At 32.9% G+C, this 27,695-nt stretch overlaps 1 protein-coding gene across 1 annotated transcript; it reads left to right on the top strand.

Moving 5' to 3' along the window:
* The first annotated feature begins 17,659 nt into the window (after positions 1-17,659).
* On the top strand, positions 17,660-20,770 carry LOC126692060 (trihelix transcription factor PTL). Its single transcript, XM_050387480.1, has 2 exons — positions 17,660-18,364; positions 19,178-20,770. The coding sequence occupies exons 1-2, from the start codon at positions 17,901-17,903 to the stop codon at positions 20,424-20,426; spliced, it is 1,713 nt and encodes a 570-aa protein (XP_050243437.1). The 5' UTR covers positions 17,660-17,900; the 3' UTR covers positions 20,427-20,770.
* The last annotated feature ends 6,925 nt before the right edge of the window (positions 20,771-27,695 follow it).

Genomic DNA, 27,695 nt, shown 5'->3' with positions numbered 1-27,695 from the left:
GCTGTCGCTAGGTTTCATTATCATGCATGGGTCCAATTTCATCATGCTATCTCGGACCCACTATGGATCTCAATGAATCGGAACCTCTAATCACCAAATGTTGACAACCATTCATCAGCTGCAATTTCTTTTTTAAAAAATATATCTATGAGTGAGAGAGAGAGAGAGAGAGAGAGAGAGAGACTTTCATTGGGCAAGAATTAAGCTTTTCTAAATCAGCTAAATATACTTGGTGGACCCTTCTGGAACCAATCTAATCTTGACAACTGTCCTGAATATATGGGTGTGTGTCTGTGTGTTTTTGATGAATTAATAGTTTACGTACTGCTTTTGGGAAGATAATGTTTAGCCTTTGATTATATAATTAGATGTAACATGCCCAGTAAATTAATATAAAATAAAACAATCCTGTTAGTCTTTTATCAAATTCAGTTTATAGTAACAAATTAAAAGATTCTCCCATTTGTTATATATCACATCAGATAAGTAATAGAATCATCTTAAAGTTGTCTTAGTTTGTAAAAATATGATTTCCACTATATGATTTCCATTTTTTTTTTTTTTTTTTTTTTTTTGTCATTTGAGGTTTAATAAATCTATGGAATGCAAATAGAAACTATTTCATTTTCCCTAAATCTCATTCACTTTAATTTAGTCCTCATGTAAGATAGGTGTTGGGAAATTTAGGGCAAATCGATGAAAATACAAGGAATTAATGTAGGTTGGAGGTATATATGAATCAAGAGTAATGCTACAGCCACAAACTAGTTTTACAATATTTTTACAAACTATTGATGTGACAAATTCTTATTAGTTCTAATATGGGTCCACTACTAACATCACATTTATGTTTATCAATAGTTATTTGAAAATTACTAAAGTTATATCAGCAGTTTGTAAAAATGTTATAAATTAGTTTGTGTCTGTAATATTACTCATGAATCAATTGTTTTCTTTAAAGATGATATTTATCCTCAATAAATTCAGTTTGCTATCCGCTTGCAAGCAAATCGTCTCCAAGTAATAACTAAGATTGGATTCTAAAAATAGCAATCTTGAAAAATATAATGCTATGAATTTCTATGTTTAGTGTGCCAATTTTTTTATAAAAGCTCTCAAAATCTTTAAATAACTGAATATGGATGATTATATATAATCAATGAAGAGTTACCAGTGAAAATGCACATTTGAAAGGTCAATTATGTTGGGACAAGCGTTATAAAACATTGCCAAGACTGCTTCTAGCCATCAAGGGGACAAACAAATTCATTTCCTCCCTTTTCTTTTTTCTTTTTTTTTTCTTTTTTTTTTTTGGATACTAAAAAATACACTTTCTGCAATTGCCACACTCTGAAGTCTGGACAAGAATGAACCTCTCTTAATTAGCGAGTATCAGATATAATGTTCACACTGATGGACAAAACAAATTTTGAATATGGTAACAAAAAAGAATGGTGAATAGTGTTTCAAAAGTATGAAAATGGATATTTTCACATGGGTTTTCACAAAATAATCATTGAATATCTAAGTAAGCTGGTATCTCAATAACAACTAATAATCAAACCTCTCAAAACAAAGAGGAAATGATAGTTACTAATTGAATAAGGACGATAGTTACTAATTGAATAAGGACAATGTTAAAAATACTTCTAATTTTATTATAAAAATAATGTTTATGAATTGAAACTAATGTGATTGGTGTTACATCAACAACATAAATATAATAAGTAAATTTTAAATAGAAAATTATAAAACAATTATCAATTTTGCTTCAAAATCTTTACAAACTAAATGGATGTGATTGGTTCCATATCAACATGATAATAAATAAATTTCTTAAACATCTGTTTTGTCTTAAATTTAAAAGTTGACACATCAATTTGTAAAGATGTAATAAAATTTATGGTAACCTTAGCATCACTCTTTTTAAATTAATTTTTGTTTTGTATTAAAAAGTTAATATATTAGTTTGTAATAGTTATGGAATAAAATTTAAGATAAATTTTTCAAAAAAAAAAATGAAAATGTACTATGTATTGGTCCTAGATACAATCTAGAAAAAGTAAAGTAAATCACTTTATTTCTTTATTAATACTCCCCCTCAAGACGGAGCGTAAAGATTATGAACACCCATCTAGCAAAGTAGATTAGAAAATTGAGTAGAACGAAAAGAGTTTTGGTGTCACCTAAATCTTGAGCATGCACATCTTTGGCTAGTTTCCATCCAATTGTCATGGCGCTTTTGAATGCCTGTATGTGAAAAGATTATTGGCGAGAAGTCTTAGCCAAAATACCATTCTCGTTACTGAAAATCACATTTTCTTCCTTCTCTCTGTTAATGATAAGTTATGCCACAAGTCTTTCACATTCTTGCTCATGAACTGTGTTGTAATAGTTCAAATCCTCAATCCTAGGTTTAAGAGTTCAAAGAAGTTTTAGTTAAGAAACAACTATTTTGTCTTTTTTTTTTATCTATATTTTGTTAAGGCCATATGGATGTTAGTTTTATTTTTTATATGAGTTAATTTAGTTGTGAATTTTGATGTAATTCTTGTTTTTAAATATTGATTATTTTTCATACTTTGCCCCTAAATAATGAAATTTTGATTCCATCGCATGAAAAAACTTGAAATTTGGGAACAAGTTTTTGAAACGTTTCATTCACTGTTTGAGAATTTTTGTATTAAAACAGTTTTTTTTTTTTTTTTCTATCAAATAAATTTTTTGGATGAGAAAATAGTTTCCTATTTTTTTTTTCTAAATTTAAAAACAATAAAGTATTTTTAAAGCAAATTACCAAACAAGTAAATATCTGGAACCAGGGGGATGAGACTTTCAGATTTTCTGAAAAGAATGACGTACATTTAAAAGCAAATACGCTTTCCGCATTTTTAGGCTTCACAGTAAAAAAAGAAAGGGTCTCCCTTATAACCACGAAAAAAAATTAACCAAATTTTTGCAATTGCTACTTGGAAGATTGGTAATGGAAAGTAAAAAAAACTAGGTAACAGGTGTTCTTAAAGTAGGGATGGATTAAGGATTTTAAGCTAAGGGAGATTGGAGTACAAAGAAAAAAAAAATAGACATCTATATAATATTAAAAAGGCAGAAAGCACATTTTAATTCCTACATTTTTAAAATATTCCCATTTTAGTCCCTACATTTTATTTTTACCGCTTTTAGTCTCTATCCTTAAAAACGCTTCTTGTTTTGGTCCCTGTTGTTACATTAGAAACGGAGAAAGCTGTCATAGCAAACGGTAGGAATATATAATACTAAATTAATGTCCACGTAGCCTAAATTAATAATAAAAAATGTTTTTTGGCATTCAAAAATGCCACGTCAGCATCTAAATTAAAAAAATTAATTTATTAATTTTAACTAAATAAAAAAAAATTAAAAACAAAATTACAAACTAAAAATCATATGAATGAGATCTAAATGTGTCTTAAACAAGAACACAAACCAAAAAAAAAAAACCATAGATTGGTCACAAATCCTCAACAAACCCCAAAAAAAACCCGAATCCTCTATGCTTCTCTCTTTCAGATTCGCCGCCTTACTCCTCCTCCAACTCTCTCTCTCCCACCACCGTCGTGGCTCTTCTCTCTCCCTTGCCACCACCGCACCTTCCTCTGGCCTTTCCCCTACAATTCTCGACGCCCTCCCCCGCTTTCAATTAAAATGCAGCCAACCCCACCACCGCAACAGCAATAGCAACAGCGATGTCGTTCCTGGAGGAAACGATGATTGTGTGGTCTGCCTTAACGCTTTCAAAGATGCCCAGTGGTGTAGAAAGCTCTTTGCTTGTGGTCACGTGTTCCACATGAGGTGTGTTGACTCTTGGCTTGCCAAGGTCGCTGCTTGTCCTATTTGTCATGCACCTGTTCGATCAAATGCCACAAGGACAGGTTCTTCTGTTGTGAGTTTGGAGGAAGAGGAAAAAAATTTCTGGGGTGTTTGGTAGAGGATGCTGATTTTCAGGGGTATTGTTAGCCTTGTAATTATTGTAAGTTATGATATCTTTTGAAATTTTGTACCCAAAAAGTTTTAATTTTTGTTTTCTCGTTTTTCTTCATTGATGTATAGTTTCTATATTTATATATATACATAATATGCAGCTTGTTTGCTTCAATTTTATGTTTGCTTGTGTTAGGACATATGTGTTTCACTTGTTAAGAACATATGTCATTCTTTTATGTAATTGGCTAATTTTTTGACAAAACGCACTTTACTTATATTTGGGTAGATCTAGGATGTGTTTAATACTTCAAGAAACATGTTGTTCAAGTCTAGTATTAAAGCCATGAAGATTGGACCAAGAAACAAGTGAAGAAAAGTTATTCATTAAAGCTAGACAGATAACTCGACACCTGCGGACAGATAGCTCGACAGCTGCTCGACACCTCTCGACAGCTGCGGATAGATAACTCGACAACTGCTCGACACCTCTCGATAGCTGGTGGATCGATCGAGAAAGCTCCTGTCTCCTCAACAACTCCTCGATAGCTTCTCGATAGCTGTATCCGTCGAAGTTTAAATCTCGACACCTCCCGATTGATTGAGGTTACGGGAATTCAAATTTTTAGATCTGATTTTCGGCCCATGATGACATGTATGTGTAGGGTTTCTTTTCTCACAACCCTAGACCTATATAAGACTTATTTTAGAGGCTGTCACATATAAGAATACAAGGAGAACATTTGCAAAAGGTGACCGATGCCTTATTCTCTCTGAAAGAAGCTACTGCGTCTTTGCGCCTTAAGATTTTGTAACCAAGTGCTTCTTGATCTTCATTATTGATGAAGTGAAGAACTTTGCAGGCAACAATCTTCTTCTAGTTGGTGATTAAGTCGCGTACTGAGATCCGCGCAATTGGTTAGTCACGTACTGGGATTCGTGCATCAAATGGTGACATTCATATATTGAAGAGTTCAGAGATTCTAAAACGGTAGAAGGTTTCTGCTGTAAGTTCATCTACGGGGATTGTAGAGTCTAGGGACAAAAGTTTTGTATTAGATCTGAAACTTCTCTTTACTATAGTGGATTGCTTTTCTGGAAAGTTTCCCCCCAGATTTTTTACTGTGAAACTAGTTTGTTTCATTAGTTTTCCTAGGTCATCGTATCTTGTCTTATTTATTTTTCCTTTGCATGATTTTGACATGATATTGATGTTTGTTTGTTTTAACAAGTTTTATTCATAATAAATCTAATTAACTACTAGGATTTAAAACTTGTTAATTCTATCAATCAGGGTCTAAATTTCCCAACAAGTGGTATCAGAGCGGGTACACTCTGATTGGATTAATTTCCTGAGTGTGATCCTTGACCGCTGTTGTCATGGATCACGGACAATCTCTTTTGATTCCTCCTTTATTTGATGGAACTAATTATGAGTATTGGAAAATTCGTATGAAAGTTTTTTTGCAGGCTCTAGGTGAACAAGTATGGCAAGTTGTTGAAGTTGGTTGGATTAAGCCAAAGGAAACGCCGGTGGATTGGGATGATGCAACAATCATAGCGGCAAATTTCAATAGTAGGGCCTTGAATGCTTTGTTTTATAGGGTGACCAATGAGGAATTCAAGAAAATATCATCCACAGAAGTTGCCAAGGAAGCATGGACCATTCTTGAGACCACCTATGAAGGTACCAAGGCGGTAAAGACTGTGAAGTTTCAAAGACTCACTAGTAGTTTTGAAGAAATAAGGATGGAGGAGGATGAGACCTTTGATGAGTTCTATGCTAAACTCATGGATATTGTGAATTCTACCTTCAATCTTGGAGAATCTATTACGGAATCCAAAATTGTTAGGAAAATCCTTAGGTCCCTTCCTAAAAGATTCCATGCCAAGATCACTGTCATTGAAGAAGTCAATGACATTGATCAACTTCCTTTGACTGAGCTTGTAGGGAACCTTCAAACCTATGAGATGGGATTAGGCTCAATGGGAAAAGGTGGAAAGAGTAAAAACTTGGCTCTTAAGGGTATAGAGGAAGAGATTGAGGACTCTGAAGTTGAAGATGAAAGTGAAGATGAAGATGATGATGAGGATGAGGATGAGGATCTAACCTTTATAACTAAGGAGATTATCAAATTTCTTCAATTTAGGAAAAAGGATAAGGGCAAACCTCCTAAGAAATCTAAATCCTCAAGGAAGGGCAAGAATGAAAAACCCGTCATCCAATGCCATGAGTGCAAAGGTTTTGGTCATATGAGGATAGATTGCCCAAACTATCTCATGAAGGAAAAGACCAAGGAGTCCAAAGATAAAGGGTTGGTTGCTACTTGGAGTGATACTGAGAATGACTCTTCTGATGAGCATGTGGGTGAATGTAGTCACGTTATGGTCTTTGCTATCTCAACCGATAAGGTGATTGTGGAGAGTGCTAGTGACAGTGAGGATTCTTCTGATGATAAAATACCCCAGAAGTTGACCCTTCAGGAAGCCTATGATAAGCTATGCACTGAATTCATAAAATCTGAAAAGACTTCTCATCTTTGAAGAAAAGAGCTTAATGAGGTAAAGACTGAAAAAGCTGATTTGTTAGTTAAACTAGATGAGACTATAAGGTTAGTTGAAACTCTTGTTGTGGAGAACACCTCATTAGAAGAGAAGGTCAAGAATCTTGAAGTTGAGCTTAGTCAAGCTAGAACTCAAATAGAGAGGATGTCTAGTGCAAAGCTTGATGAGATCTTGAGTGCTCAAAAGCCTAGTTCTGATAAGACTGGCTTAGGATATGTTGTTTCCTCCAGCCCCTCCTCTTCCACAGCTTCTGGATCAAGGACTATCTTTGTGCCACAATCTAAAAAAGGTAATAAAGGTATGAAATCCAAAACTGATCTGGCTAATTCTAAATCCTTTGTTAAACCTCATGTTTGTCACCATTGTGGTGTTTCTAGACACATTCGTCCTAATTGCTTTAAGTTGTATCCTCATAAGCAATTGTCCAAACGGTCACAGGTTTCCTCTCAAGGACCTACACCTTTGTTTGGAGAGTTATTAAAAGTTTTAAACTTTTTAACTCAATTTCAGGAAAATTCTAATTCTTCTATATCTGTTAGTAGACATACTAGGACACGTGCCTTTTCATCTTCACGGTCAAAGACTCGTGCTGTGTGGGTGAGAAAGGAGCTTAAGACTTAATTGTCTTTTCTGTTTGTCCTCTGCTTTAATTCTTTCTATCTAAAGTAGGACTCTCTTTACTTGATTTTTTATCTGCTTTTGGAATCATGCTTTCATGCATTTGCACCTTTCTATCATGCCTTTATACATATGCATCTTTCTTTCTACTTTCATGTTGTTTGTCTGTTTTTGTTTAGTTGTTTAGTCTTTATTTTGTTTGTTTTTCAAAATAAAAAGAGAAAAATCAGAAAAATACAAAAACAGTGTGTGTTTTGTGTACATTGGTACTTATGTACCTTGGATGGCCATTGAAACAAAGTTTTCTTAACTTTGTATCTTTTGTAGCTTAAATGAGCATCTCTATGCATAACTAAGCAAGTAAGCTTTGTGGCTCTTATTTGTGATGAGTAAGATTAAGTTGTCTCTTGTACTTAACACTCATATCACTCTTTTTGACGGGTAGGACTAAAAAAATCCTAAGAGAAAGGCATTAATAACCATCTTACCACTGTTACCCGCCAATCATAATATGACACATGTATGCTTCAGCATAGCAAAAATGCAGTGTCAATGACATTTGTGTGTTTCGGCATAGCAAAATTGGAATGTTAAAAGCTTAACATAGTTAGGTATTTCTTTTTCTATCTCTTATATGCCCATGCATGATATGCTTGAAAGAAAAATATGCAAAGAAAAAATCAAAAGCAAAAATGTCAAAAATGTTTTAAAAATGATTCCAAGCGTGTATTCTAGAAGATGTGAGAGTTATAGGATATACCTCGAAGGTGATAGTCCCCATTAAGCAGTTATGATTGTGTGTGAGTTAAAGTGATTTTCTCATATCTCAAATCGTTATAACATGTATGCACTTATGCAATTTTGCGATGTTTTTCACACACAACACGCAATATTTTTTACTACTCTTGATACATGTACAGGTACAATGTGATTTGGCCATCACAAGGTTTTACATGTGTTAATATATGTTCACTAAACTGTCTTAACTTATTTTTGGAATATAAAATTGGTTAAACTTGTTTAATGTGTGTGTGTGTGTTTTGGGATTTATGTGCATAACATTTTTCTTATTGAGAGACTTGTTTTTCATATGTTTTGCATCTTTCTATTATTTTGTCATCCATAACATTTTATTTCATTACATTCATGCATTTTTATAGATTCTTTGTGCCCCCTTGATCATCCTTGATCATCTTTATTTTTCTCGGGTGAAACTTTCTAGCTTCTTGTACCCTTTGTCAATCATGACAAAAAGAGGGAGAAATTGTGGAGATATGTGGTTTCTTTTTAAGATTCTACATGTTAAGGGAAGAAATACATGCCTTTGTAAGAGGGAGATGTGTTTCATCTTCTTAGGGGGAGTGCTTACCTCCTTCTTCTTGTACACCAGTCTTGTAACCATGTTTACATACATTATGCATATCTTTGATATATGTATGATGATGTATGTCTTCTTCATCTACTTTTACATGTGTTGTTTCTTTTCTCTCTTTATACACATATTTTTTTATTTGTATGCAATCTTTTATTTCTATCTCACACTAAGATGCCTTGATGAGTTTCGTTTAAAGTGTTTCAGAAATACAGGTTGTCAAAGTCTACTTGCCATAAACTCTCTTCTTGCAAAGTTTTTCAAGAATTTGTGTTATGATAGATTTTATTGTATTCAACAAGTGAATATGAGTTAAATGATTTATGACTTCTCTCATATGTTCATTTGTTTGTTATGGTTTTGTCACAGATTGCCAAAGGGGGAGATTGTTAGGACATATGTGTCTCACTTGTTAAGAACATGTCATTCTTTTATGTAATTAGCTAATCCTTTGACAAAACACACTTTACTTGTATTTGGGTAGATCTAGGATGTGTTTAATACTTCAAGAAACATGTTGTTCAAGTCTAGTATTAAAGCCATGAAGATTGGACCAAGAAATAAGTGAAGAAAAACTGTTCATTAAAGCTGGACAGATAGCTCGATACTTGCGGACAGATAGCTCGACCGCTGCTCGACACCTCTCGATAGTTGGTGGATCGATCAGGAAAGCTCATGTCTCCTCGACAGCTCCTCGATAGCTTCTCAATAGCTGTATTTGTCAAAGTTTAAATCTCGACACCTCCCGATCGATCGAGGTTACGGGAATTCAGATTTTTAGGTCTAATTTTTAGCCCATGATGACATGTATGTGTAGGGTTTCTTTTCTCACAACCCTAGACCTATATAAGGCTTATTTTAGAGGCCGTCACATATGAGAATACAAGGAGAACATATGCAAAAGGTGACCGATGCCTTATTCTCTCTAAAAGAAGCTACTGCATCTTTGCGCTTTAGGGTTTTGTAACCAAGTGCTTCTTGATCTTCATTGTTGATGAAGTGAAGAACTTTGTAACCAACAATCTTCTTCTAGTTGGTGATTAAGTCGCGTACTAGGATCCGCGCAATTGGTTAGTCACGTATTGGGATTCGTGCATCAAAGAGTGTCGTTCATATATTGAAGAGTTCAGAGGTTCTGAAGCGGTAGAAGGTTTCTACTGTGAGTTCATCTACAGAGATTGTAGAGTCTAGGGACAAAAATTTTGTACTAGATCTGAAACTTCTCTTTACAATAATGGATTGCTTTTCGGGAAGGTTTCCCCCCAGGTTTTTTACTGTGAAACTAGTTTGTTTCATTGGTTTTCCTGGGTCATCATATCTTATCTTATTTATTTTTCCGCTGCATGATTTTGACATGATATTGATGTTTGTTTGTTTTAACAAGTTTTATTCATAATAAATCTAATTAACTACTTAGATTTAAAACTTGTTAATTCTATCAATCGGGGTCTAAATTTCCCAACAGCTTGTATTGGGTTTTGTTTGGTTACAGAGAAAAATGTAAATTGAGAGTAGATATTCAATCAACAATATAACACACCCGAGCTACGGAGAAAGCTTTTTTTTTTCTTTTTTTTTTTTTAATTTCTGGGTTTGTGCTCTTGAATCTGGGTTTATGTTTTTGTTGCTCTTGTTTAAGACACACTTAGATCTCAATTCATATGATTTTTAGTTTTTAATTTTTTTTTTATTTAGTTAAAATTAATAAATTAATTTTTTTAATTTAGATGCTGACATGGCATTTTTTAATGCCAAAAAATGTTTTTTATTATTAATTTAGGCCACCTGGACATTAATTTAGTATTATTTATTCCTACTATTTACCACGTTAGCTTTTTTCGTTTCTGATGTAACAGCAAGGACCAAAACGAGAAGCGTTTTTCAGGATAGGAACTAAAAACGGTAAAAATAAAATGTAGAGACTAAAATGGGAATAGCCTGAAAATATAGGGACTAAAATGTGCTTTCCGCCTATTAAAAAATTATAAATACTCAAAATTGTTATTTCTAAATATATTAAGATGCAATCATTTATCAACAAAGACAAAAGCAAAAACAAAATAATGTATTTTTTTTTTTTGAAGTTAAAGCATTAACAATTGTGGTGCTAAAAATTTTAGCTTTTAGCATCTCAAAAAGGTATTTTATCTATTTTACCATCTCACCTTACAATACACCCAATGTCAAATGTTCTTTTTTCTAATAATTTCATTTAAAATAATATAAACAACTCATTAAAATAATAAAGGAACTGAGAGAATTTGAGTTTTTTAATTGAAAAAAAAGATATAATCTTAATTAAATTTTGTATTTTGTTTTTAACAACTTGCTACAGTCAACTAATATTTACACCAGTTTACTGTAGTTGCAAAAATTTTAGTTTTAGTTTTTCCAATAAAACATGATTTTTTAGTTCTTTGGTGGCAAACTAATTTTTTTTCTAAAATACAATCACCATTGTGAATGTTTTTATTATTTTTGTTAAGTTTTTGGGTTGGATAGTTGTTATTTAGATGAGGTTAGCTAAACTTACTGAGGAAAAGGGGGCCTAAGGTTTTGGAAGGATGGCCCAACTATAAAAATCAAATATATAATAGCTAAAAAAAAAAAAATATTAACCCAGGGGGAGCCCGAGCCCCCTTGGGCCCCCACCTGGGTCAGTCTCTACCTTAGAGCATTTGTTAATATATTATTTTTTAAAAATTTAATACTATTTTCATGAGAAATATAAAAATATGTTTAAAAAAATTAGAGACAAATTTTTGCTACAAATTTGGTTGTAACCTAAAACTATAACTCTCACAAATAAAATTAGAACAAAGTTTAACTACAAAATTGGTTAGTCTTATTCAATATCATTAACATTATTATATATTTTGAAAATCTAACTATTAGATTTCATGTTCTTTATACTCTTAATACATATGTAAAATTTTATATCAATCGGATATTTTTACTATATAATCTATAAGATTATATTTTATGCATAATTTCAAACTACATAAACAAAGATAACATGGCTATTAATCTTTAATTTTCTAGAAATTTTACAAGTGTGGTGAATATAAAAAGAAAATGTAATCTAATGATGAATTTATCAAAATTCACCTCTAATAAAATGATATTAAGTAAAGTTGTAATCTTAGGATATAATCAATTTTATAACTAATGAGAAAGTTGTAAGGTTATAGTTTTAGACTGCAATCTTAAGACTACATATTTTGAAAATGAGAAAGTTTAGCTATAAAATTAGTTGTAACCTAAGATTACAATCTTACTCAATATTTTTTTATTAGAGATGAATTTAGACAATTCACCATTGAATTACATTTTCGTTTTATATCCTTGCTTACAAAATTTCTAGAAAATTAAATATCAATAACTATGTTATTAATAAATTTTTTAAATTGTAATTTTTTGTAATTTAAAATTATACCTAAAATATAATCTTATAAATCATATAATAAATAATATTCAATTGACACAAAATTCAATATGTGTATTAAGTACGTAAAAGACATGCAATCTACTGACTAAATTTTCAAAATTTCTAAAAATAGTTTTTAAATCAATATCTCTATATATCCATTAATTTTGTTCAAAAAATAATATTAGTGATAAATTTAGGTAGAAATTAAAAAAAAAAATTGTTAACAGTGAAAAAAAAAATAGTGAAAATTTTCGAACATATTGTCTGATTGAAAAGGACGTGAAAGCCAGTGCAGTCGTATTAAATTAGAAAGGAGGTATGTAGTACAAAATGGTGGTGCCACAGTTCTCCTTGCATCAACATCAAACTGCTTGGATTCACGTGGGCTTTGATATTTTTGTTGAGAGAGAGAGTGAGAGAGCAATTAATGGACCGGATTTTAGAGTGGTCCACCTTTTACAACGGACCGTACTACTACACAGCACTGAGATAATTCTGAATATATTGAATTAAAATTCCGGTTTCTTCAATCAAAATATCATCATTTGTACATTATGTATCATGATTCATGTACAACGTAATTAATTCTTTTTGGCGGTTTGTACACCCCCATTAATTAATGAGTGCTGGCTCAATTATTATTGAAAACACATTCTATGACTATGAGTATAACTTATCATGTCTATTTTTTTTTTTTTTTTTTTTGGGGGTACACTTTATTTTCTAATTTATAAAGACAGCAACAATGTTTACCGTCTAGACATTAAAGCTACCGACAAAATTGTCTTTAAAATTTTTTTTTTTTTTTAGAATACAAAGTATTTAATACACACGAGAATATGAGAGGGTGTTTTAAAAAAAATGATAGTGTCTTAACAGTCTAAGATGTTTTTTTTTTTTTTTTTTTTTGAGAAACATCTAAGATGTTATTTGATAGAGAATAGAATAGTCTAAATATAATAAATGAAATTATTCTCTAAGGTCTCTTTCTTTTTTTGGACAAACAAAGATGTATATTTCTTCGATTATTTGATTATTCTTTCAAGTGTATGCAGGGGCGGAGGGAAGGGGGGGCGAGGGGGGTCAAATGCCCCCCCTGATGCCCCAAAAATTCTCAAGTAATATATAGTATAAGGTCTTATTTGCATACACAAGGACAATCAACTTTTTTAAATACATATTGTACTTGTACTATGTACTAGTTCACTGTAGGAAAACAATTTCCTACTTCTCCACCACTATTTTGTTGAACAGAATTATGAAAAAAAAAAAAAAACTACTCTCACTCACTAGTCATTATAGCACCTCAAAAAAAATTGAGGATCACAAAATTTTTCACAACTTTTTATCATAACTGTTGCATGGCAGAGTATGATTGTTAAAAAAAAAATTGTGAGTTTATGTATTAGTATTTGTTAATCACTCACAGTCTGTCATATCAAAGTTTTGGCAAAAATATTGTGAAATAATTTATGGTCTAGAACTACTCATAGCACCTTTGTTACATATAGCAATTTTTTCTTTCCTCACTAGCATTTTTCAGTCTCAGACGCAAATATTTTTTACAAACCCAAATTTTAATTGTATATGACAATTACATTTGCATATAGTTGTTTATTTATTTTTTTTATTAATATCAATTAATATTTTTTCGAATTAATTTTACTCTCTTTTGATCTTGCCCCCCGTAACCTAAAATCCTGGCTCCGCCACTGAGTGTATGTAATTTTTTTATCCCACATGCACTAGAGTATTACAAAGAAGAATACCATAAGGGTAAATTCAAGATATTGGTAAGAAGTTTCGAACTTAACATCTCATAAAATTTATTGCTAAAGTGTTACTACTACAGAATCAATACAAAGCCTATCCACATACATCCTATACACAATCTAAACTCAAAAGAATAAATATAGAGGGATTCAAGAACATCACAAAGTCTTGCATTTGGGTAGTATCCCCTTTGGCCTTAGTCAAAGTATTCGTAGTTTGTACATCTATTTGCTTACTGTAACAGTACCTCATCCAAACTTGAGGACTATGGTTCAACAAGTACCTACAATCATCAACATATTGAAGAGAAACTAGAAGCTATTATTAACTTCATTGGAGTTAGTAATCAAACCAATTATAACTCTTACATCAAGTTCAATCCCCGACTACATCTGAAATTATAACTCTTGCATCAAGTTCAATCCCCGACTACTTCTGAATTAAGTTGCTTGCAAAGTAAAAGTAGATCCTTCAAAGCCCAAAGTTCCGCAGTACAAAGACTAATAACAGTAAAAGTACATATGCAAGTTACGCAAGTCCTCTGTTGTTGGGTCTAATAATTCACGCTTCAATGTTCAGGGTTGATTTCTCATGTGTCAATCATATATTATCTTGATCACTAAAACGCATCCAAAGTTGGCTTGCTGGGTTATGAACCTATGATATAACCGGTTTATACGAGCCTAAACTAGTGCATCTTTTGTGCCATACAGCCAGGGGATGTGAAAACCCTTCAAACATTTCTAGTACCAGTAAAAGACAGACTGAATTCCCATAAAAGAAACAATGAAGCGAAGAATGTGGGGACAATGGCAAGTCAAGTATGACAAAATTTAATAAAATTGATCATTGGATCTGAATGTGATAAAAATCATGAGTATTGAGGAGAAAACTTTAGTTAGTGCCTCTTAGATAATGATAGAAGCAATCAAGCAAACATGCATGAGTAAATCAAGGTCACGGGAATTTGGAAAATCTCTCTTTGTGGATCAACAAAGACTATGAAATTTGTTCAAACTGGACTCAAATTTAAAATTTTGAAATCCCACATTCACTATTAAAGAAATAAAAAGGTACACTAGTTTCAATGAGACAATGATAATTGTCCTACATCCCTAGAGGATAGTTAAGTTATAGTAGGAGCCTTGAACAGTTAATGTTTACTAAAGGTGATGACTTGAAGGTTTAGGCCCAAGATGTTGAGCTGCATTAGAGTTTTTTTAAACTGATTTTTTGAACAATCATCAGCAATCAATATCACGAAATTCATACTTTTCAATAAAATTGGCTAGTAAGTGGTAAGAACAGGAATGCCATTAAGCATTTCCCCACTTTTACACTTGAATAAATGAATTTATCTTCTAACTACACATAAAAATAAAATAAAATAAAATAAAAAAATCAATTAAGACTTACGATCCATGATTTTTTTTTTATTGGCCTAAGTCATGATTAGTTTAATTACATTTTTGGTCCTCATACTTCGCCCCATGTTTCAATATGAATTCTAACCTTTCATTTTAGTTTTTATTATCTTAACTTTTGAATCAAAAAAGTTGTTGTCATTAACTATTGGATGGAAAAGGGAGATGTAGCAACAAAAAGTTTTGCATGTGTAATTAAACATGTTTTTTTTTTTTTTTTTTCATGCCTCAAAAGTTACCCACCACCCTCCCTCTTTTCATGCATCGGGTTAATCTATTAATCTGACCTGGCCTAAATGGGATAGGTTTGGAATAATTAGGTTCCATTTGAAAGTTTTAAACTTTTAACCTCAAAGGATTTCGATTTCAATTCCAATATGATCATTGCTCAGTATACGATTTCTACTACAAACTTATTCTTAATTATCCAAAAACATGTTTTGACTTAATAATTTTTTATTTTATTTTATACACTTTGTAAGAGACTTAATTGAATGTTATACCAACGAAAAGGTGGCTGTAGTTGACAGGTTGAGTTTGAGACATGTCATTTATAATTGAGTCCAGTTTGGATTGGAAATCCAATCTAATCAAGTATCAACATCCCTAAATATGAGCCATTAACAGAGGTATGTATGCGTTGGCTGCAAATATTGTATGCCACCTTCGAAAATAACACTATTCATGCGAAAAATTATCTGTTTGAACTTTGAAATACTTAATTCATGGTTAGACTAACCAACACAGTTCGCATCAAGAATTATTATATGGAACTTTCATTAAATTTAATTGGTCTCTAATGATTACCAATGTTAGCATCAAAAGATATCATAACAAGTATCAACATCAAATGATGATCAAAGCATCAAACTTATTGTGTAGTCAATCTTAATCAAGGATCTCTTGTGCAAGAAACTTGATGAACAAACTTGATGAACTATGAAGGAAAGAAACTTGATGAAGTATGAAATCAGTGGGATGTTTACTTTGGACTTAGTGTATGATTGAAGACCTAAAAATAAGAGAAAAACACTATTAGAGTACACCAGTGTGGTGCTAGTCCAAGACTCTCCAATGATTAAGTCAAAGTCTCCCTCAAGGTCTCCATAAACTCTCTAAGTGTAAAAGTTAGTAATTTTTTCATATACTTCTGATTTGGTGAAGTCTGACCTTTATATAAGAGATCTTGAGTGGGTCTCCTTGTTCGGTGCAACTACTCTCGTGGGAGACGTGTGGGCTTATTGGATTTGCAATATAAATCCCAAAAATGATGGATATAGCTAAAAAATACTAAGTGTTGAACATTATATATTGTGGACGACGACTTTATGCAAACAGTACTGTTTTTTAGACAAGCTTCTTGTGACTTTTTTAGAAGATCTTCTTGGATGATGGTTCATTTTTATTCTCCATCAAAACTAATATGATTCAATAATATTATATTGAATTAGGAAACAAATTATTCAAGTTTCTTTTAATGCTATATTGCACTTATGTAACAAAGGAAGTAGAATTTTTGTTATCATATTGAGGGTTAAATTTCAATATTATTTGGATTTTTATTGAATGAGCGATATTTTATGAATGATAGTCACGTTTACGATGTGTTGTCTCAATCTAAGTATTGACATGTCATCTTGACAACAAGCCAAGACCAAGCGGGAGAGCCAAGTTGATGAATTAATGTTAACTTTTCTAACATTAGACTATCTTTGTATCTCAAGCATTTATGGTGAGTTTAGATGGAAGAGGGGGAAAAGATAATAAAGTAAACTTACTCAGACCTTCCATTCAAACTGACCATTACCTCTTAGAAATTTAAACCTCACAACCTAATTATGTAATTCATAAGAGCCCTTTTTGAAGAAAGGATTTCCTATATATCATGAGGACTGAGGAAAAACAGACCCAAAAAATACCATAAATTAAGGCATAATTATAGACCAATTAAAAAGAACGATCTATTGATTGGGCAACAACCCTATTCAAAAATTCTACCTACCCTACTCAAAAGCAAACGACAGCGTTTGAGCATCCGACGTGACAACCATTTATTGGTTCATTCCGTGCATGCAGGAAGGAAGGAGAGAGAGAGAGTCAAAAGGCCAGGATCCTAGGCACTGTTCACACGTCAGCAAGGCACAAATGCACTGTCCTCCATTGGTCGCATTTCCTTTAACCACGTGTCCCTCGTTCACTAGTCCCTTATTGCTCTTACTATTACGTGTTTGTTCGTGTCCCTCGTTATCCTCTTTGTCCTCACACCCTTCTCTTTTATTTTTTTATAATAAAATTCCAAACAAATATCCTTTTTAAAATATCCCACTTTAAACCCTATATTTTCATTAGTATTCCAAATAAAACTCCACTAAATTTACAGTGAAACATTTGGAAATATAGGGTTTAATTTATAAAATTATGGGTTTTTTTTTTTCTTATAAAAAAAAGTTTTGCTATTTATATTTTGGGTTTGAGTGTGAACCTCCAATCCTCTGTACCAAACAAAGACAGAGAACGAGGAGACCCATATAGAGAGAGAGATTGCATACAAACTTTGACACAGACATGGGACCATTGTCCTGTACATAAAATTCGAGCTTTTTCGTGGACGACACGATCCGAGTCTGCCGCTCCTCTTTCGTTTCTCTCTCTCTCTCTCTCTCTTACTCTCTTTCTCCAAATACCTTTATCTTTCTTTCTCTCACCCTTTCTTTACTTCGGTGTTTTTTTTTCTTGACTCATATTTCAAACCCCCCACATGGAAATGGAAGATCAGTATAACATAGCCGATCTAAGGCAACTCATGAATGGTCCTAGGTCTCATTTCCCAGCTATCCCTGAACCCCAAGACCTTTTCTCAGCTCACCAACACCGAAGCCTCACACCCACTTCTCAACAACACTACGATATGCTGATGTTGAATCGTCATCATCATCAACATCAACAAGTACCTCCGGAGCTTTTGCCTCGTGGCCTCCACGACTTTCGTGCTGATTCTACTTCTACTCAAGCTGCCATTACAACTGTCGCCGCCACTAATACTGCTACTTCAACTCCATCGCTCAGTGGGTTAGACGCTGATACTGGTTGCTTAGGAGGCGACGCCGGCACCGGAAGATGGCCTAGACAAGAGACTCTAACTCTTCTTGAGATCAGATCTCGACTTGATCCTAAGTTCAAAGAGGCTAATCAAAAGGGTCCCTTATGGGATGAAGTTTCTAGGTATTTCATTTCTTTCTATATATGTATGTATCATGTACCCTAGTCTTCCTTTTCATTATCTTTCCCCTTTTGTCACCAAAACTTTCTCCTTTCTTCTTTTGGTTTCTGGGGTCTTGGTGTAATTTTAGTTCTCTATTGTTGATGGTGATGATGAAGGATTGAGTGGTTTGTCCATGTTATTATAGCTAGGGAGTGTAGAGAAACATAGAGTTGTTTTTTTTTTTGGCTGTTATATCTCAAAACTTGGAAGCGATTTTATGATTTTGAGTTAGAAAATGGCTACACTATGAGTCCATGAGCTTTACTTGGAAACCCAGGTGTTATTTTCTTGTTTACTTCGATTTACAGGTTTCGTATTAAGAAAAAAATAATAATTAATGGCTCATCATAAACTGTATAGTTCTTTCACTGACTTGTTTTCCGTTTTGAAAATGTGTACCTTCTATTAAGTGCAAGTTTTACTGGTTTTTTTTTTTTGCTTGGAAAGGTGTGCCCACTATTAGTTTCCTCTGATGAGAAGACATATCTAGTAGCTACAAGCTACCCTATCAAAAACCCATCTTCGTTTTAGCAATTTGAATGGTCATGTGCTTAGTTTGGTTCACTGTAATTACTTAGCAAGAAAAGCATAGCAGAATGGGTGGTACCTTTAGATAATTAAGATTATCACCACATGAAAATCTATGCGTTGCTCTCTATTCTTTTACAATGCAATCTAGGGTTCCCCCACCCATCATTATTTCGTTTCTTATATAAAAAAATTCAATTCATTTTTCATATCCATTTGATTGTATTATTCTTTTTTCCTTTTAGGATCATGTCTGAAGAACATGGATACCAAAGAAGCGGGAAGAAATGCCGAGAGAAGTTTGAAAACTTGTACAAATATTACAAGAAAACAAAGGAAGGCAAGGCTGGAAGACAAGATGGTAAGCACTACAGGTTCTTTCGACAACTCGAAGCTCTCTATGGAGAAACCAGCAATACAAACTCAGTCCCAGAAAGCCATTTTGCGGGACACGGTCTTCGATTTCATACCATAGGCCAGAATATCACTCAAGCAAATCAAGATGGCTTTCAATCTCAAAAGCATTGTGATAGTCTTAGCCTATCTAATTCCTCTGAGTATGGTACTTCTTCCTCCGATGATAATGATCTCAGCACCGCGGCGGCGATGGTGGAGAATGACTCGGGGGAGAAGAGGAGGAAAAGAAGAGGAAGAAGCTGGAAGGGAAAGATAAAGGACTTCATTGATTCCCAAATGAGAAATTTGATAGAGAAACAAGAGGCATGGTTGGAGAAGCTGATGAATACCCTTGAACAGAAAGAACAAGAGAGGATGTTAAAAGAAGAAGAATGGAGGAAAGAAGAGGCAGCGAGGATAGAAAGGGAGCACAAGTTTTGGGCTAAAGAGAGATCTTGGATTGAAGCTAGAGATGCAGCTTTGATGGAGGCATTGCAGAAGCTAACAGGAAGTGAAGTAAAAGCTTCATCTTCTGAGGCTCTAATGGCTGCTGAAATTCAAAACCAAAGTGAAAACCAGAATGAGGATGGAAGTGAAATACTAAATAATAATGGGAAAGGTGAAAGCTGGCCTGAGTCTGAGATTATGAGGCTAATGCAATTCAGGAATGGAATGGAATTAAGGTTCAGGCAAAGTGTTTGTTCAGAAGAGGCTTTGTGGGAAGAAATAGCAGGAAAGATGGCTTGTTTGGGATATGATAGGAGTGCTTTAATGTACAAAGACAAATGGGAACGCATTAATAATTGTCAGAGAAGAAGCAAGGAAGGTTACAAGAAGCGCAAAGAGAATTCAAGAAGCTGTGGCTACTTTCAGAATAATGAGTCTTCCCTATACAATCAAGGTGGGGCTTATTGTGAAATGAATGAACAAGAGCCAGAGACTGTGAGACTACAAGGAAATAATGATGGTTCTTCCCCTTCTAATTCCAATGCTGGGAATTCTGTGCATGAGAGTTGCTTTCCCTTCTTGATGGCTGATGGGGAAAACTTGTGGGAAAATTATGGTTTGAAACTCAACAAAAGCAATCACAACCAGTAAGTAAAAAAAAAAAAAGCACATAGAGTTTGTTAAGTTGTTCTAATTATCTGGATTGGGAAGAAACTTTGAAGGGCGGGAAAACGTACGTAGTTGAATTGTTAAGAGGTAAGAGGTTTGAAAATGCCTCTGGTACAATGGACTTACATTGTGTAAGAGCTAGCTGACTGAAGATTTATGTATATTAGGACTTAGAAGCTGCACATTTAAGAATAAAATAATGGGGTTTGTGTTTTATCAGTGTAATGGGGAAAGGAGGAAGCAATTAATATTTTGCTCAAATTATCGGGTTATGGTCTCAATGTTCTGTAAGTTTTCCATTTTGTGATAAATTTCCCTTCTGTGCATGCAATTGGTACTATCATATTGTAGTTCATTTTTTATTTCCTTCTTACATCTTTCCCTTCCATACTTTATTTTCTATTCTTCAATAATCTTTGGACCCCTAGAGAAGCATTGGGTGTGTATGTGTGAGAGAATAATTTAATTGTCATAATATACATTACTTGTAGATTTCAAAATTCATATTTGATGCACCATCCGTGCATGAATAAAATGTAAGTACTTTGTCTTCTGACATTTGGTAATAAATTCATTGTCCAATTGTGTCCTTGTGGAAAATTATTTCTTCCATCACTACTAATGACAATATTGGAATACATTTACCCGGATCAAGAGCAATGTACTAATGTACCTAGTCATTTTGTTCAGAGTCAACAAGGAAGAAATATACAGTGATTTATTCCAACTTTCAAGAAAGTAAAATGACAGGTAGCCACTTGATATTGACTCTGTTTGTCCTAATAATCTTTGAAAGTAAATTTTTAGCTACAAAAATATTAAATATAGCAGAATTTCGGAGTTCAAGGAACGAGATTCCAGAAAAAACATGGGTGTTCCCTACCATTACTTTGCATGGATTGAAGCTGACCAAGCTATCACCGAGAAGATTACATTTTGCAAAGTGAACTTGCAAAATATACAATAAACGTTGTATGTGTGAAAGATGCGATGTAATATAAATTAAAATAAAGGGATTAACCAAGTAAAAATTAGCCTTTCTCTTGTACAAGAATGTGTTCTTAGGGTTGATCAGTTTATGATAATAAGAAAAATTATCAAAGGAGTTGAACTGCCACCAAAGGGGATGAGACCCTTTTTTTTTTTGTGGTTTGTCATGCTTGTGCATTCGTTCATAGTGGGAAGGTCAAGGATTCCACTTGGAATTCACAGGTTAAATACTAAACCTAAGTGGTATATATTCTGTGAGAACTCTTACCCCTTGAGAATATTGAGCTTTACTGGTCATAATCAAAACTTACAGCCAAAAAATAAAAGCAGTCTACAAGAATATTTACTATCAAATAGGCAGAAACCTTGGTTACTTAGAAATTGATGGTTACTTGGAATTTTGAACAGAAAAATTTGCGGGAATATGTGTTATTTGGATTTAATTAATAAACAATGGTGAGGGGAATTTTTATGACAATAGCATATTATAAAAAGATACGAAGACCACCAATTGCATTTGCCATTTTGAGATTAATCAAAGACCATTGAACGATCATTTATAAATGGATAACTTGCCCGATTCCCTCTCTACAACAAAAGTCTATCGGCATCTAGTAATTTTGAATGTGAAAGTATGTGAAGACAACACAATCTTGATATATGTAATTGTGAGTAATGGAGAAAAAACTGTAGGTCCATTTGAAAGTAATTCACCAATTACATTAACACATATTATCAAATTTAACAACTAATGTGGTTCTAGAATAACATGTATTACACTATTTTTCAAAACTATTGACAAAACTCATCATAATGAAGCAACATCTAATCTACTTTTTTGAAAAACAAATAAAATATACACAAGAAAAAAAATAGATTCTAATACAAAAATATAATACCACATCATTATGAAATGGTTGTAAAGATGTAAATTAATAAAAAGTATTAAATTTATTATACACAAACTATTCTATACAATTTTACACCTTCTTAAAAATAATTGAAATCATAACTTCTTAACTAAAAATAAAAACGTAACTTTAAATCACGATTTTAATTACTTTTAGAGACTAATGTAAAAAAACCTTATTAGTAATAAACACAACTCTAATAAAAATGTTACCCTCGACTTATTGATTGGCATTTTCCATTGATAAACAAATATAAAATTAAAAAGTAGTGTTGAAGAAGCCTAGCTACTTTGGAATTTGAGTAGGATGGTGAAAAGGGCTGAGACATTTTTGGCATTATACAGACAGAGAAAGATGGATAGACAGATGGGATAAGCTTTGCTGAAACCTTACTCTTTCTTCTATAGCAAGCTTCATAAGGTACCACTCATGCATAGTCTATTATTATCCACAGAAAATGTGTCAATACGTAATACTCTCCCAGACAGTTATTACCTGTACTTTTTTTAGGAAAGAGTAAAGAAGCTTCCCACCAGGGGGAACCAAACAAAGGGGAGACATTACAGTCATTGTCACTGTTTCAAAGTACCAGAGCTTTCTCTATCAAATACAAATACAAATTTTTTTAAAGTGTACCATAGGTCCATAGCTCAGAGCTTTCTTTTCCCTCAGCTTTTATTTCTCTTTCTTGTTGGGTTTTACTCTTTCCTTCAATTCGGAACCCAACTTCTTTGTCCCAAAGCCCAGAGACAGTTTTAGTCATTAGCAGTCAAAGGATACGAAATTACACTACAATTATGGAAAAATGGGAATTGAAACTTTGAAGTGGATCGGCTTTTTGTTGGTGATGCCATTGATGCGACTTGTAACTGAGCTAACACACACACATACACACAAAAAAGTGCCTTGTCCACTCTTTTTTACGTATCCCATATTTTAAAACACTGCCTGCGCTTTAAATTTTGTTTTTGGCCATAATTGGCAGCCATCAACACCTTATCTTTCCCCCTAAAAAGAAAAACTAAATTCTCTGATTATAAGTTCAACTTTTCCCTTGGCAATAGTGTTGCATTCTTTAAGCAATAAGAAAAAGTGATGGGAAAGATCAAAGATAACAAAAATGGAGTAAATACAATAATGGGGGAAGTTATTAATGGGCTCTGCTTTGTGACTTTGTCTATCTTCTTTTTGTTCTCTCTCTTGCCAAAATGTCCAAAGGATAAAAAGTAAAAACCAAACAAAGCAAAGAATAACCTTTTAGTGCATTGAATTTTAAGCTTTTTTTTTTTTTTTTTTTTGGGTTTTCTTTACCATTTAAAGCCCATCTTAAAGATTTTTATTTACGCCTATGATTTCTGTGTCACTGCTTACTACTGGGCTAAGTAGTATCAAGGAGCCTGGATCTCACTAATCCTTCATTCTCCCAATTGTTTTTTTTTTTTTGGTCTGGTTAATTGGTGTCCTAGGTCATTTTTTTAATAGACTATTTTTAAACATTTTTAATATCACTTTTATTAGAAATATAAAAAACTCTTAAAAAATTTGTTACTCTTTCTTTTCCAATAAAAAATTTCTTAAAATTCTTCCTTATAAACCAATGTCTTACAGATACCTATTAACTTTTTCGCTTATATTTTTTATGGACTTGTTTTAAAGACAACGAGGTGGCATTTAAAGGTTGGAAGTTGAAAATAAATCAGTCTGGGCCCAATTGACCCAGTTATCAAAATTAACAAAAGACAACTACGTGAGCTCATGCATTTGACGCAAGGGTTCTGGTGTTTAATTCACAGCTAGAGTGATGGCAGTGTTTGCTCTGCAAACAATAATTAAAACTTTGATATCAAAAGTTTTGTAGTTGAATTGACATGGTGAGGTACAAAATGCTTGGAGGACTGTGGAAAAAGAGTTCAAATCGGTGGTTAACAACATATTGTAATTATTTCTTAAAAATAAATTAAAACTTTGCTATCAAATTTTGTGAATAATATTCAGTTCTATGTTAACAAATACTTTAGGATAATTATTAATAAATTATTTTTAAAAAGTTTTGACACATTTTATAAAAAAAATCATCAAAAAAAATTAATTAGATTTTTTTATATAAATTTTTATCAACTTTTTCCTAATATCTTAGGGCCTGTTTGGCAAATTATCTTAAACTCACATTTTAAACAACATTACATACATTTTTACACATTTTCATCCATACATATTTCAAAAAATTACAAATAATATTACTCAAACTACTCCATCAAACCCTCTTAGTACTATTTCCATTTTAACCTAGGCCAAATTAGCAACAACGTTAATGTGGTATTTTTGGGGTCTTGTGAATAGCAATAATTCAGAATTCCTCTGCCCAATATGCAACATAGTCATCCTTATGCAAAAAGGTCGTAATTTCCCAAGGTCTAGGACTAGGACCAGGACCAGGACCAGGACCAGGACCAGGACCAGCTGCAAGGGTCACAGTGACACAGACTCACAGCACTTTCCGTATCTTGGTCAGGTCGAGCTAATTTATCTCGGTAATGTACTTTTCTTCCATGGATTTCCAATTTTATGGATGCAAAGGGAGTTTCTCAAAAAAAAAAAATAGGATGCAAAGGGTGTTATTTACGGACACGGCTTGTGTCCGGTGGAAATTTTCATTGGATGATAGACATGTGTCCAAAATTTTCACAGGACATAAGCCAAATCTGTTATTTACTTACATATACTCTATAAGGTATACAGTACTAACCTAATTTTTTTAAAAAAAAAATTATGAAAAAAATGAAAAAGTTACCAATCATTTTAACAATTTTTTCAACTTTTTATAAAAAAATTTCTAAAATGAATGATTAATGTGTCTTAAGGACATATAATAATCAGACTCTTATTAATTTTACTGCAACAACCTTACAAAATTATCTATCTAAATTTTTTGTACACTTTTTTTTTTGGGTGGTAAAAGAGACTTTTCATTAACAAAAACTTTTTTTTTTTTATACAAGATGGAATTTCTACTCTAACATAATCTAAGTGTGTGTGTGTGAAACTCCCTCCTAGAGACTTGAACCCCGGCCCTTGCTCCCCACACCCCATAAGCACTTATACTTATAGAGTAACCACCACACTAAGGATGCGCAGTTGTATTAACAAAAACTAACTAGCACTAGAGGAGTTAACAAAATGATTATACAAAACACCAGTGTCATCTAAGTTGAGCAATCAGAAAATCTTAGAGGAGGTTCCAAATAAAAAACAAAATCTTGAGAGAGAGAAGAGCTCCTCTTCTAGCAAGAGCGCCAGTACAAGCACATTTGTACACTCAAATTTTAGATTTGGTACCATCTATATATATATATATATATATATATAAAAGTTGTTACCAAAGAGATATGGAGTAAAATTGGTACTACCTTTAAAACTAGTTATAGGTAATGTGAGATTCAAGTGAAAAAATATACTACCTTTAAAATTAGAATAATGGAACATATAAACAATGCTTTTAACTGCTAATCTGGATTGGAGTATCCTTGTGAAAGAGAATTAATTGTGAATAAAATTATTGACAGCAAAGTACCTAAAGACGATTAACTTTGAATTGCTTCTATAACAAAATGTGGTCCATGGTGTAGAATACAATTTTAGAATTTAGAGATCTCTCAAGGAAACGGACCTAACAGTTGGAAGGTGGAAAATGGGTAGCACTAGATATATGGAATGCTTCGTGGGTGTCAGATTTAGAAGGATTTATTCCAAAACCAAAGAAATGAAATTTACAAAACCGTAATTGGGAATCTGATCTCATTCTTAAGAAGCCAATTAGATGGGTCAGAAAGCAAGTGTTGAAACCCATTGAGATGGAATTTTCATCCTACAGATACATCTCCCCTTAAACACAGGTGAAAGTAAAGCTATGATGCACAGATACAGACATAGGTACAGATACGATATGGCAAGATGAGCAATTTCTAAAAAATTATAATATGATATGGTAAATAGAACATCGTTATGACACGGGTATGACACAAAAACAACACAAGTATAATAACCCAAATGAAATGTTTGTGCATCTTAGGGGTAAAGTAGTCTAGGTCCCAAACTCTTCAAGAAAATTCTCTACAAATGTTGAGAAAACCCCTTTGAAAAGAAAGGAAGGGAAATGTTGAGAAAATGAGAGGAGGTTTCCACCGTTTGGTTGATAGGAAAGAAGGAAAAACAAGTAATAAAACAGTACAACTGGGCCCACAATTTGATTGCTGCCCAAATTGGACGGAAATGGAGAGAAACACCAATATAAAAAAATTCAGTTGCAAAGTTTGACTTTTTAGTATTATAAAATTACTTTTTTGACACTCATATTCATAGTCGTCGGTTTTGTATAATTTGCATTACATATCATAAAATACGAATGGTATCATATGTAAAAAGTTATATATAGTAAGTGCACATGAATTGTATAATAGAATCTGCATATCGTATGTATCATACTATACATAGACATATACTTTAAATTTAAAATAAGTTCTTTTTTTGCTAAAATTTATACTTTTATTTGAATCTAATAATAAAGTTGTTAGAATTGTTTTTAATACAAAATAATTATATTACTTAATGTTGGTGCAAACACAATGATAATGGAAATAACACAAAGAGAAACTAAATAATACTTTTGAATTTTATTAATTTAAAGAGATAAATTACACAACACTATTTGAACTGAGGCGCGGCACTCACTCACTTTAAGGAGATTCAAGCCCTTGATTGGCTAAACATTGTAACCGGTGCAAACCGTCTCTGACTTGTCTCCCCAAGGATACAACAACCCAACAACTGTCGTATGGCTAGAACAACCTCTGCACAAAGTGTTCAAGCCCAAATCTCCACCAGAAAGAACACCATTCCTTGCTAAGAACCTCTCTATTTTCTTTTAGTGTATATTGTAGTAACTTGGATTGGGTCTGAATGAGTCTATTTTTAAGTTCAATGGGTCTCATGAAATTACTACCCAAATTAATCTGATTTATTAGGTCCATTATTATGATGTAGTGTGTGTTACAAGATTAATTGTTGGATATTAATCTGATGAGCTGGAGTTACACAATTAATGGTGATAAGGAGTTTTTGAAGAATGAAAAGGTTCAAACGGATAGTTTATTAAGTGGGTTAATGGCTCTTCATTTTCCATAATAAAAATGGAGTATTAATTCGGGTCATTTACTCACCAACGGATATGGTAATTACTCTGAATGGGCTATCAAGTAGGAGGATCCAAGAGACTGATTCATTTCCATTTTTAATACCTTCACCCTTTACCTCCCCCTTACGCACGTATCTAGCCCAATATTTAAAACAATTC

The sequence above is a fragment of the Quercus robur genome, chromosome 7 (genome assembly GCF_932294415.1).
Source record: "Quercus robur chromosome 7, dhQueRobu3.1, whole genome shotgun sequence".
In the NCBI taxonomy this organism is placed as follows: Eukaryota; Viridiplantae; Streptophyta; class Magnoliopsida; order Fagales; family Fagaceae; genus Quercus; species Quercus robur.
This window is presented reverse-complemented; position numbering and strand designations above follow the sequence as displayed.